The 14,364-nt window shown below is 42.7% G+C and overlaps 1 protein-coding gene across 1 annotated transcript in view; it reads right to left on the bottom strand.

Annotated features, from left to right (window-relative positions):
* Nucleotides 1-8,864: 8,864 nt before the first annotated feature.
* NAA30 (N-alpha-acetyltransferase 30, NatC catalytic subunit) overlaps nt 8,865-14,364 on the bottom strand; it is a 37,016-nt gene continuing 31,516 nt past the window's right edge. Inside the window, exon 4 of the mRNA XM_089661140.1 lies at nt 8,865-11,019. Coding sequence (XP_089517266.1) covers nt 10,882-11,019 — 138 coding nt within the window. The 3' untranslated portion in view covers nt 8,865-10,881. The remainder of the gene's footprint in view (nt 11,020-14,364) is intronic.

Genomic DNA, 14,364 nt, shown 5'->3' on the forward strand with positions numbered 1-14,364 from the left:
ACCTGATAACCAACTACAACAAAGGTCTTATCTCTGTGCTTGCCAACAAGGGTTTATCCACCAAGTACTAAATCATTTTTTGCTTGGGGATTTACTCACTGAAGTGCAACTCAGTTTATAACATTTGTATCATGTTTTTTTTTTCTGGATTTTTGGTTGATATTCTGTCTCTATCATTTAAAATACACCTATGATATAAATTATAGACCCTTCATTTTTTTGTAAGTGGGCAAACTTACAAAATGGGCAGTGGATCAAATAATTATTTTCCCCACTGTATGTAGGAGACCGCCGTGGTATTGTCTAACCTTAGGAGAACTGGTTTCCCATGCATTAGATGCTGGAAGGCTCGAAGAGCTCAGAATGCTGCCCGTAGTTCCAGAGCATTTGAAACGGTCTTGTGAGAAGGAAAAAACTCCATCGGTGTGGAACTATTTCTGACAGGCAGAGAGCACCCCATCCAGTGTTACTGGCATCTGTTGTGATTGTGACCCAGGGAATGGAGGGAATCAAGTGGCAGTTGAGTAGATTTTTTTCATAACAGCCACCAAGGAATACTCTACTTCACAGTCAGAGTAATGTAGATAACCTGGTCCACGTTTCATAGACTCCACTGCTGAAGAAAACCCTTCTGGAAGGTTCGTATCCTCTAGTGTGCGCACTTTAACATGAATGCTGAGGCCACCATGGTGCCGATGATTTTTAATAACTGAAGGTCTTGAAGATGTGAGGAGGACATGGTTAGTAGAATCCTGCTCCGGATGACTGGAATCTCCAGACACTGGAAAGGACAGAAAGATGATAGCTCTGACTATCGAAATGAGCCTGAGAAACACCAGAGACTGCATGGGCTCCAGGTGGCTCTTTGTCAGGTTAAACGGCCACCCGAACCAGAGAAATGTTAGGATGACTTGAGCCCTGTGCTCCAGCAGCTGCCCTCTGTCCCAGGTAGCAGGAGCAGGTCACCCAGATAATGGTGCAGGTGCATGTCTCTTGTTCTGATCAGGGCCACAACAGCTAGCAAGACTTTGGAAACACACAAGGAAATGTCGAAAGCCCAAAGGGGAGATGTGAACTGGAGATGGAGTTGACCTACAGCAAACTGAGGGAACCTCTGGAAACCTTCCGCTATGGGCACATGTAAATAGGCTTCCTTCAGGTCTATAGACAGAATCCAGTCCCCTGGCTGTACTGTTTGTTGAATTGTGAACAGGGTTTCCATTTTGAATTTTTCCTTCTTGATGAAGGAGTTCAGATGTGTGAGGTCTAAGATGGCTCTCCGCGAACAGTTTTTCTTCTGAACTATGAAGAGGGGCAAGTACATACCCTTAAACGTTTTGCACTGTGGTACTAACACGACAGCACCATGAACTAATAGAGAATCCATGCAGGATAAGAGATAAGAGGAATTGTTTCTTCTCCGTGGAGTGCGGTAAGGCTGTGGGAATGAACCTGAGATGAAGGAGACTTCTGAATGTCCAAGCATGCCCTGAAGAGACTGCTTTTATAGTCCAAAAGTCCTGGATTGAAGCCGCCCAGACATGCCAGAAGCGGAGATGACATGCACCTGGTATGCCTGGTCAATCACAAAAAGACTTAGTGGCTTCCTGGCCACCTGAGGTCAAGCTTTTTGATGACTTCTGAAAGGATGACTGATTTCTCTTTCAGTTTCTCTTAAATTCATGACCTGGCTTGTAAAAGCACACATCCCACGTTCTGAGCCCTGTCTTCTGGGCTGCACCCTCTTCCTGCCTAGCAGACGCCGGTCCTGGGGCAAGAACCCAGGCTTCCCACCCGTGGCTTGGGCTATAATACTGTCCAGTTTTCACCAAACAGTGAAGAGCCCTCAAAGGGAATTCATTCGCCATGCTTGTTTAGAGGCAGGATCGGCCAACCATGGCCGAAGCCAAAGTGCCCACTTGGCTTTAACTGAGGAAAGTATAACCTGTGCCACTAAGCAGATAATGTCAATAGAGGCTTCAACCAGGAGGCTTCACTCAGGAAAGTAGACACTAGCTTCAATTCCTGAATGGCTTCATTCCTGGATACCTCTTCCAAGATGCTCCTCAGAACCGTATCCACAACATCCGTCCAAACTTCCATTGCTTTGCGCATGGCTACGAGGGCCAGAGTTGGCTTGCAGGCCATACCTGCTGCCATGTAAATCCGTTTCAGATCACTATCAATTTGCCTCTTCAGGATGTCTTTAAAGGACACCGCATCCTCAAGAGGAAGGGTGACATGTTTAACCTCATCAGGGCTGCATCTATCAGGGGGGCAGACCCTAAATGCTTTATATCCTCGTCCTTGAAAGGATAGAGTCTTGCTTAGGAAGGAGGGCTTCCTGTCAACCTAGCTCCACTCTTCAGTACTGATCTCGCCGTGTTCCTCAAGGTGTGGGAAATCTGAACGCTCCTTTTTGAGATGCTTGAAAATTTTTCTTTGCTTGGAGGGAGACTTCACAGGCTCTTCCCACTTCAAGGCTCCTCTGATTGCTTTCACTAGAGGTGAAACCAGGGGAAATCAAAATCCACACAGGAAAGCTCACCCTCTGCCTCGCTGTCTAAGGTCTTGACCGATGAGTGACTCGGCTGGGAAGGGTCCAGCATGTCTTGAAGGTCTTTAGGAGGGGAACATACCAGACTGGCCGATGGGCTACAGGTGTAACTAGTACCCAGTTCCTTAAGGGACTCTTGAACCATCCGCCTGACCAGAGACTCCCACTTGTTGACTGACACCTTCTCTTTCACCAACCGTTCAGGCATAACATGGATCACACAGCGACTTGCCCTGAGGGACCTACATCCCCACATGCCCAACACGCTTTCCCTTCAGAGTGGCTGGAATGGTGGTGAGTGTGGTGCCTGGAGGAACTTCTCTTGTGACGAATGGATCTAGATGGTGACCTGTGGCATCCAGATCTGGAGGAGCAGTGACGATGTTACGACCTAGGAAAGCTCCATCATCACATGCCGTATAATGTTAATCAAACAGGAAAGACAGAGTTAAAAAACAAACAAAAAACTAATGGGGGAGTCTGGCAAGCAAGGAAGATTAAGGGTTAAAAAGGACCCACTCATACCTGCTGCACAAGGGCTAGCCACAAGGAGGCGGTGACACATCCATGATAAGGTCAGCTTTACAGGTGAACCAGGCTGCAGGGACATAGGATCAAAGGCATGAATAAAATGCATCAGGCCACAGCAAGCAGATCACAGGGAGGGTGAATAGCCAGCACATACCTCATAGAGGAGACCACAGCACCTGGGGAAGCTGCTGCATGAAGCCCGCAAGGAATCCCAATATAACAGCTCTGACAGTTGCTTAAATTCCACGCCGGTGCTGATGTTGCCGCAGCGCACATGTGCCGGAACCCTGGTGCCACTCCATGGCAATCACACGTAGCCGCTGCCATTTTGACCACACCAAACATGGGTGAACTAGGCCTCGCTCTCGGCCAAAGACCGCTCATGCGCTGTACATCAGAGGGGGCCAGCTGGAACAAGAAGCAATGGCGTGGAGAGAAGATGCACTCCAGCCACCATGAGAGGTCAAAATGCTAGAGCCAGGGAAAAAACAGACTCAGAGCAGACAAAAGAAAGACAAAAAACACACACAGACTGCTGCCTTGGAGAGAAAGAACAAAAAAAAAAAAAAAAGGCAAAATATAAATCACCAATACCACAGCACTTGCCCAAGCCTGCCTGGAATAGTGAGACTGCAGCATCCGTAAAGGCCGTTACATGGCCACCTGCTAATAGAAGGGCTATTCGCCCAAATTGCCGTTTGCCCGCCAATGGCAGGGACTTAGTTCTTCATGGCACTGCATCCTTCCGCCCTTTTTCCACCCTGCTAATAGATGGCGGGCCACTGGAACTGACAAGGGGCTCATCTCCTCATGTCTCCCAAAGAGGTTTGCATTCTGAGCCACTAGGCCTTGGCCACAAATGTGGTCATCCTGAGAAGAAGAACAAAGTAAGATTTCAAAACACACTGGGTCCTAGATGAAGGACAAAAAAGGAACAAAGCCTCTGGCTCTGAGCAAACATTTATGGGATTGGGGTCCTAAAGGATTGGAGAGGGCAGGGCTAAATCCATATATATACTGCACTGGAGTCCATTGGGAGAGGAAAATTACAGTAAGTATTTGATATATATGCTGCCATGGAGTCTGTCAGGAAACACAAATTCCCGGCGTGCATATGTCTAGTAATGAATTAAAAAAAAATAATAATATTTCTTAAAAATGTAGTCTCCAACATTTCAGGTAATACCAATATCTAATGCTGGCCATACAGGGCTCAAATTTCAGGCAATCCCGGTTGAGATGGTCAAAATTTAAGCTGTGGATAGCAATGCTGAAGATGCTGGGTGGAAAATTCTCAACCGAACAAGGAATGCACCCAGGCAGGTAGAGTTGCTGTTTGGGTATTTTTAGAACCAGACCTGGCAGGAGAGAGTCCTCCATCCACACCGTTTAGTGTGGACAGGGAAATCTATTGATTTATTTTGTTCAACCCGTGCATGGCTAGCATAAGGCAGGCAGCAAATGTGCAAATACAAAATGAAACAAAAGCTTTTCTAGAGCACAGAACATACTGTATAAAAGAAAAAATTTTATTGAACAGCTCACACAGTAAACAAACCCGCTTAAAAATGTTATGTAGACCTTCAGTGCTAAAGGAAACATGGTGCTTTGTAGGTTACTGTAGCACTAAAGATATGTCAGAGCTAGAAAAGGACTCTGTACAGTGGATGCTGGACACATTCTCCTTTGTGTATAAAAACTAGAGGGAAGGAGAAGTGTCACCGTCTGCAGCCAGATTCCAGAGAAGTTTTGAAAATGGAAGGCTTTGGATGCTACGGGCCACACCAATTATGCACAGGAGGAGCACTGCACTACTGAGAACTTCAGCATTGAACTGGCTTAAGGTAGTGCAAAAAAACAACATGTAATTATCAGTCTGACATGAAATGACATTCTTGAGACCAGTCTGTCAAAATGGCAGTATGAGAGCAAGATGCCAGAAAATTTAAAGAAGTTGAAGTGTAACTAGACTGCATCTGAACGCCACAAACCAAAAACGATATTCAATTCATTTTTATTATTCAAAGCAAACTCCCCCCATCCATCCATGACTCTATGGTCCGATCACAGGAAGCTTCAGGGGAGAGGAGGCACAGTCAACAACAGAAGCCCCATAGCAAGCCTATGGTTGTCATCACCACACACCTCAATCACTGTTGTGAGCTCTCCTCTCCCCTGAAGCCAGCCACTGGAGGGATCACATGACTAGACCACTCTGAGAAAAGGCCGCTAGTCCTTTCACAGGGTAGTTAGGGATAGGAGATCTGGGGTGGGGGTGTATGGAGCAGGTTTAAGCATGGCTAGGAAAAGCCTGGCTTTCCATTTAAAGCAGTTACAGCAACATTTTTTTCCTTTTATGATAAATGCAGACACCACTGCTAAGAACTGTTAATCTGCAATAGAATACATTTTTCTTTTCATTGTAATACACTTTTTATGAACAAATGAATGTTAAAACAACCGTGTCATTTTGCTAAAGAACAAAAAATCCTACGTGGCAGTTCCTTCAAAACAGGAACTATTTTATCCCTTTTCAGTGACCTGTCTCTTACCTCCACTTCATTACAGCACTGCAGCCTCCACCAGACTTTTCAACTTTTCAGTATTTGACACTTCCAGGGTTCCCATTTCCCCATTGTGTGCTGTGTTTTTTTACTGACCCCTAAATGACAGCAGTTCAAAGCCGTGATGAAAGAGCCAGAGGTTGGAACCAGAGAGGAGCAGAGGCTGGAGCGCATGAACGGAGTGAAGGCAGTAGACAAAGGCCACCAGTGAGGTGAGTACAATAGCTCCTCTAATGTAGAGAAATGCATAAAGTGACTAAAAACCATGTGTGCACCATATAAAAAAAGCTATAAATACATAAACAATTTGCAGTCCCGTTCATCCAAGCACCCGTCAGCCTAGTGCAGCTTTGTAATTTTACAGTCTGCCCTTGCAGTTAACCAGTTTGGCTTGGTCACCAATCCAATACCATGAAGGTGCATTACCCCATAGATGAGGTTACCACTCTTGGGTAGGGGATTATAGAGAACCAATCTAAAAAGATTTAACTAGTTATACTAGGTATGACTAAATACTATATACTAAAGTAGAACTAAAGTGAATAAAACATTAGCAAGCAGCTTTTTATTGCAAAGGAGGCATATTTCTCCTCTACAATAAAAAAACAAACAAAAACCCTTATTATCAATAGAAAAAAATGCTGAAATATATTGATGGTATGCCAACAGTACTGTCAACGTAACTAGGGGGAACATACAAGATGTATTCTTCAGCAGAGAGGCCAAAGCAAAAAAGATAGTTACTTTTGGTGCGAAGCATGGCTTAAAAGGACCTTAATAGTCCTTACTGGTAAAAAGTCTAATTTTTATTATTACAAAAAAAGTCTAAAAAAGAAAATAAAAGCAAAAACCTTTCATATAAATCATTAAAAAACAGCTAAATGGTATCAGGCACCATATGGATGTCCATGTATGGACCACAGGGTTGCTGCACCACCACCGATCTAATCCTCTCAGATAGAGCAAATGGTGTATGCTGCCTTAAGTGGCCAACAATGTTATCCCAGGCCAGCATTTATATCATAGTTGTGCAGATGTAATTGGCGTTTTCTCCTAGAAGGGCTAAGGAAAAACAAAAAGCACCTCATAAAGAACTCTTAGGGCGAAGTTTCTTCTAGGTGCTCCTGTGCCTTGTCCACTTGACTTAGTGCCATCATGTAGGGACTTTAACTAGAAATCCATCCAGTGAAGTCAATTATTGCCAACATTGTGATTCTATAGAAAGCAAAGCGAACCCCCAAATCTAGAAAATGGGACTTTAAATGCAATTATAACCTTTGGCTGGGTTACAATTACAAAATACATTATTACATATTATTAGAATCAAGTACATCATCAAAAACAATTTAAAGCAAGACATAACGGCTGTATGTCTTATCACAAAATGAAGGTTTGGTGTCATATGGTATCCTCTTTCTCCCAATAGAAGACCTGGAAAGGTTGAATTTCTTCATTGGGATACCAAACCCCAAATAGTATTGGATACTACAAGTACTATGAAACTACTGTTCCAAAACCGTCACCCTCCAACTTTGCCCATGTATCCCGTGGGTGTTCCAGGCCAATATGTGATGGATCTTGCAGCAAGTAGTTCAGAGATGCCATCAGGCCACGCAGGGTATTTTTGCCAAATGGTGTGTCACAGATAAAAATGACCACTGGTGCTAAGCTACTAGCTCTACAAGAACAGAGTATGATTAATCTAGCAACATATAGATAGCTCCAGATGGACAGCGCTGATAGATGACACTACGCTGTGGGTATTGTATCACTAGCCATGTCGTAGTCACCCCCAGGAGCCAAATTGCTGTAATCCTTGTTGCGAATTACAAAAGATGGTTACTTGCATACAAGGACCTTCATCATGGGGGGTGTACACGTCTAATTGCTATATAGTGGATACTCAACCCTTCACTTATAGCAGACAATTAGTCCATGTATAGTCTTACCCAGATATAGGTACAGGCAAATAACTCCACTAAAGAATACAGCTGGTAGGTACTCATTGGAATATGTGATGTGTCTGCCTCTTAATGGAAAAACCAATGCAAGTTTTCTGTGCTGTAGTCACTTACGTTGCTATAAACATCCCATGGAGCTGACATTCAGTGTTGCTATATGTTGTGTGCTTCTGTATTAAGACTTCTACTGAGCTGTCAGCATGGAGTAATGTAATCCGTGAACAGTAGTCTCATAGTACAGTATTATCCATGACTTCCAGCTTAGGTTATAACCTACCTTTTGGCCAGTGGTGTTTTATCCCATGTGAGTAGCCCTAGTATGCCCAAGTCCCTACAAGACAGCACTAAGTCAAGCACAGGAACACCTAAAGGGTAAACCACGCCATAAGGGTTCTTTATGAGGTGCTTTTGTTTTTTGTTGGCCTTACTAGGAGAAAATGGCAATTGAATCTGCACAACTCTGATATAAAAGTTGGTAATTTTTGCTTGGGATAACTGTGTTGGCTTAGGCCTGCATACACGATTTGCTCGCTCTGAGAAGATTAGATTGGCGATGATGCAGCAACCCTGTGGTCCATACACAGACATTCATATTGTGCCCAACTCCATTTAGCGGTTTAATGATGTATATGCAAGGTGTTGTGTGTGTTTGCATATATTTTACTTTAATTTTTATTACAAAAAAAGTCTAAAAAAAAAAAAAAAACTTTTTACCAGTAAAAAAAACAAAACAAAAACACACACCTTACCTGCCTGTTCAGTCTTTTGAATGTACCACTCAGCTGCCCATGCACAGCTCAGCATACAATCTCGGCACAGTACCAGGATCAAAGACTGTGCACATGAATGAGGGGGGTCACATCATTCCCGCCAGCCAATGAGGAGGTAGAAAACCCAACAGCCTGAAGAAGCCCTGGGAGCAGACAGCAGCAGCAGGCAAGGGATCCAAAGGCAGCATTACTGGAAAAGCAGCGAGTATTCTGCAGACTTTAGTTCCGCTTTAAAGAATGTAACGTACCCATAACTGCACTAATTGGTGGCCAGTTCAGTTTTAAACATGGGCATAGAAAGAATTTTTTTTTTTTTTTTAATTATAATGGCATCTCCAAGACAGTCTTTAATATAAAAAACTGTAATGTTCTTCTTTAAAATCCCAGGACATTACAGAGCTATCCAAAAAAAAAAAAAAAAAAAAACCCCGAAGACTTTTAAAGCGAACAACCAAAGTGATTGTACTCTGTCAGCAAGGTGTGAAATGATTGTATTCCATGATTTATTCAAGACACTAACATACAGTACAAACTCCGTTGTAGACAAGTCAACCAAAGCTGGACACGCAACAAGCCTAAAAGAAAAGAAAAAAAAAAAAAAACCCACACAAAAAAAAAAAAAAAAAAATTATTTCAAAATGGTAAATGCCAAATGCACCCTGGAGCACTTAGACTGCAGCACACCATAGAAAACAGCCTCAGAGGCTTGAGAATGAAAATGCAAATTTGCACATGTGCATTATTTTGTGGACATTTTGTGGACTGACATAAAGAAGTTATACCTGTTAACCAAATAAGCCCCTATAAAAGAACAGCTGATATTCTGATATTTACTTGCCAGTTATTGTAGTGAGGCAAAAAAAAAAAAAAAAAAAAAAAAAAAAAAAATGGGAATAATTTTACGAAAATTTAAGTCACACACAAAGAAATATTACAAACTTGTATTGGGAAATGATTTTCACATTTCATATATATATATATATATATTAAAAAAAAAAAAAATAGAAAGTTGTAATACAGCAGTAAGGCCAATGTAACAATGATCTAAAGACTGGAAGGAATTAACTCCATAAAGATTTTTGCCACAGAGAATCTATATGGACAAAGTACAAATACTACAAAACTGACTTAAAAGGGAATCTGTCAAAGAATAGGACCTGTGTAATTAGGCATCTAAAGCCACTGTTCCCCAACCCATGTGAAGTATACCAACTCTGTGGCTAAACCTCCTGCCCTGTATACAGTAACTGAGTCCAGAAGAGGATGCTTTAACGAAACCCCTAATCATAAAAGGGGTTTTACTTTAACAGATTCCCATCAAGAGTATAATTAACTTTTTTCTTCCAAAAATTGTTCATGCACAATATGACTAGAAACCCTGCATCCGTAAATATTTCCTCCCTTGAAAAATCAAGTGTTTAGCTGCATTATAATTTATTTTATTTCCTAGATCAAGTATTAAAGAGGCTTTAAATTATTTTGGTACAGGATGCAAAAAAAAAAAAAAAAAAAAAAAAAAAAAAAACGGACAAGAAAAAAAAAAAAATATATATAAGAGAAACAATATAGTAGAGCTTTAGTTTGTTTTAAATAAAATCATACCAATTTACAATATTTTCTTTAAAATCCCTCGCTCCTAAAGAAAAGTGCATTTGGAACCAGCGTAGATTTAATAAGGTTTCCTTTTTAGCAGCTAATGATCAGATTAATTACCAAGATAGCTTACACTTTCTCAACGTAAACAAAAAAAAAAAAAAAAATTTGAAGTCAAAAAGGACAAGGAAAAAAAAATTTCAAAATATAAAAATTTGAAATAATTTACTTCCATAATTTTAAATAAAATCAAATATGGATTTCCTTTGTAGACGCAAAGAAAGATTACATCATGGTAAGCATGCATTTTACCGGAGGGGGAAGGAAACACTTTGTTTTATTTATTTTTTTTTTTTTACAGGCACTGTCAGACTTAATTAACACCCCTTATTTTAAACATTTAACATTTTTTTGTTCTCCTCCAATTATTATTCGAGGTACCAATATTTCAAGAATGGAAAATTCAAAAAATAAAACCAAAAATGTTTTCTTTTCCAAAGCTTTTCTCAGAAAACTATGGCAAGGTTTGTATGCAACATTAGCAATTATATATTATTCACTTACAATGGCTGCTGTAATTTCTCCCCCCCTCCCCCACAAGACCTTAAGATTACAGTTCTCACATAGGTTCTCTGATAAAATGTTCATTTTGTTTTAATATAACACAGTCAGTAGATTTGCAAAATGAATGAATATGTCTTGGCTAGCAACTGGCACTTCTCGCTGGTACCAAATTAAAGTTCTTCTTGATGGTTATCGAAAGGTTCGGTTTGAACTCAGGACACACGCCATGCCTTAGTGCAACAAATATGTGCGACACTCAAAACGGGATATTGACAGGACAGCTGCATGGAAGTAAGGTCCTGAACGAATGACGGCTGGGGATTTGTTCCTCGATGCTTGTTTTAACGCAGCCACAGTTTAAGACGCAGTGCATCAACTCCATTTAAATAGTATCTGAACAGGCGTTTATCTCGCACAAAACCAAGATTTTCATAAAGTTTCAAAGCAGACTTGTTTGTGATTTCTGTTTCAAGGACAACCTGTTTTAAAATAAACAAGAAAGCAGGCAATCAGAATTTGTTTGAAAGAGTAAAGGAAAAAATGAATTATTCAGCCAACATTTAAGACATTCCCAACTAAAACAATTCTGACTTTACACAGCATGTGACAAACAAAAGGCCCACAGGCCAAATCTGGCCATTTCATGTGGCCCTTGCACCTCTCCTGCAGCTGTGGCACCCCCCCTCGTCTCAGCAGTCGGAAGCTGAGAGGAACCACAGAACTACAACTACAGATCCTGTGCCTCTGTGCAGCTGCAGCACTCCCTCATCTCTGCCTCCCCTGGTCTCAGCATTCAGAAAACCCAGCAAGTTGACTCCAGCCTTCCTCTGACCTGCCTCAAGACCTCACACTTTGTTTCCCAGCTCCACCCCCGGCACAAGGTAAGTGGGGAAGGGGGGGTGAACTGATGTGAGGGAGGGTAGGGAACTTTTGTGTTCTGATGGGGGTTCTAGACATCTGCATCTGATTAGAATTCTGCGAATACTCCAATTTTATGCCAGTTGAAGAGGAGGGTCGCACAATGCTGGTATCATCCACAACTTCACTGGTGACAGCAGACAGAACACTATAGCAGAACCATGTTCTCCAATAACGTTTCCTGTGAATAATACAGCCGTGTGCGACTTTTCAGACTTGCTTCATCTCCTACATTCGTTTGAATGGGCTCAATGCCAGTCTCCACCTGCCCTTCACAGCTTAATTCTTAAGGCATTACTAAAGCCAGCAATAACTGAATGCAGAGACGTTTATTTAATATGATAAAGAGGAGATTTATAGTCCTACAGTCACAACTGGCAACCATAATGCTGATGCAATGAAATGGAGCTTGACACCCCTGCTTTACACCCGGTGGTGAGAAGCTGCAAGATGCAATTCTCAGCCTTTTAAAGGCCCAGCTCAACTACTCTTCACCCAAAAAATACTTAACTTTTTCCTGTAGTCTTCTGGCCAGCCTGCTGAGTCCATGGGACCAGAGGCGTATTTACCACAAGGCATTTGCCTAGGGCGGCATTTTTTAGAGGGGCAGCACTGCCCCCTGGAAGAAGGGACATATGCGGCATGGGGACCAGGAGGGATCCGAGAGAGGTTGCGGGTTGCTTGATGGTGTATGCAGAGCCCAATTGTCATTCCTAGGAATGTCCAGAACTGTGAAGGCGAGTGTCTGTCTGTCGCAGGTGTCAGGCTCTCTCTGCCAGGGATTGGGGGGGGGGCGACATCCGATTTTTGTGCTGCCCTAACCTAAATACACCACTGCATGGGACCGTCCTCTTCTGGGTGGACCTTCCTTCAGGATAGTGTCATGCTAACCAAAAGTACTGAGCTCATGCTGCTGCGATGATACACTTTGGCTCTCAAGAAATAGGCTGGATGATACTGGGCTGTCCTCATGTATGTGCTGGTGCCATAACCAGAATCTGTGCAAAGGCCTGTGCTGACAGGCAAGTGTGTCAAAAAAGTTTTGCAGTCCTATCAGAACGCTGCAAAACCCACTCAAGGCAGGTGAAAAAGGAGGCCAGCTGTAGGCTAAATGAGCCTGTTATCGTTTTCCAAATTATATCAGAAGCATCTCAAATTGTTGACAGGATGTTGGCTGTGTCCATGCTACCAAAGACCATAAGGCAGGTGCACCAACTGGCTGTCAATACTTGATCAGTGCACCAATCTCACAAAGCTTTCCTCATTTCCATGCTGCCCACCATAACCATACATAAACAAATCATGCTACGGATTAAGTGGGTGTTTAACCACTTGCCTACCGGGCACTTTTACCCCCTTAGTGCCCAGGCCAATTTTCAGCTTTCAGCGCTGTTGCACACTAGATCAGCGTTTTTCAACCACTGTGCCGCGGCACACTAGTGTGCCGTGAGATATTGTCTGGTGTGCCGTGGGAAAAATTGCAATTTCATCCGTAACATGTGGCCTCGGCTCACAAATAGACCAATCATTCTAACAGCAATGGGCAAACTACGTCCCGCGGGCCGTATACGGCCCGGCGGACCTTTTAATCCGGCCCGCGGAGCGTGATACTGTCAGGATGATCTGTCCCCCTCGACGTATCTGCGCATGTGCCGGAGATCGCCGATCGGCTGCTAATGCCTGAAACTGGCACATGCGCAGATACGTCAAAGGGGACAGATCCTCATAGGAGACAGATTTTCATGCTACGCCGGAACGGCGAGAGGAACGCGCGGAGCAAAGGTAAGTGAATTGACACGGGGGGGGGCTTGGGGACTTAATATGGGGGATGAATTACTATGGGGGATGAATTACTACATGGGGGATGAATTACTATAGGGGGGATGAATTACTATAGGGGGGATGAATTACTATGCTTACTATGGGGGAATATTACTATACTTACTATGGATGACACATACACATCATTCATCTACTCTTGGTCCGGCCCCCGGGTCCAATATATGAACCCATTGCGGCCCTCAAGTCAAAAAGTTTTTCAATAAATTTTTTTAACATTTTCTAATGGTGGTGTGCCTCGTGATTTTTTTCATGAAAAAAGTGTGCCTTTGCACAAAAAAGGTTGAAAAACACTGCACTAGATGACAATTGCAGTCATGCAACACTGTATCCATATGAAATTTTTATATTTTTTTCCCCACACTAATAGAGCTTTCTTTTGGTGGTATTTAATCACCACTGGGAATTTTATTTTTTGCACTATAAAAGAAAAAAAAAAAAAAGTTTTGTTTCTATTATAAAATTTTGCAAACAGGTAATTTTCTGCTTCACTGATGTGAGTTGATGAGGCTGCACTGATGAGGCACAGATGATGCTGCACTGATCTGCTCTGTGACAACTGCCGGTTATCGGCAGTACTTTCCTCAAGCAGTCACAGCGTGAGGAAAGTGTTGGCGATAACCAGCAACTGTATTTACTGATCACGTGGTAAAAGGCTGCTGTGATTGGATTTTTTACCTCATGACGTGATCAGCTGTGTCATGGAGATCACTGAGCGCTCGCTGCTGGGGGCGTGTGGAAGGGTACATTCTGGGAGGACGTCATATGATGTCCTCCCAGATCTGGAAACCGTGCTGTAGACGTCATTTGGATATAACGTGGCAAGGATGTGGTTAAAGTAAGGCAGCAGTGCCGATTTCAGTCCATGTACTCAACCATAGGAAGGGGGGGTGTTGACAAAATGGGCAGGGTACAGTCAGGAGTGCTGATGCACTGGGTAGGGTAAGAAATGTCAAAGCAAAATAAAGTTGAGCAAAATATTCAGCCAGAACTGACCGCCCCTTGTTTAAGACGGTGTAGGACGGTTTGAGAACTTGTCTACTTAAAACACTTGTGTTTTAGAAGCG

This window comes from Staurois parvus, unplaced genomic scaffold, assembly GCF_062004578.1.
Source record: "Staurois parvus isolate SC_StPar_1 unplaced genomic scaffold, SC_StPar_1.0 ptg001316l, whole genome shotgun sequence".
NCBI classification, from domain to species: domain Eukaryota; kingdom Metazoa; phylum Chordata; class Amphibia; order Anura; family Ranidae; genus Staurois; species Staurois parvus.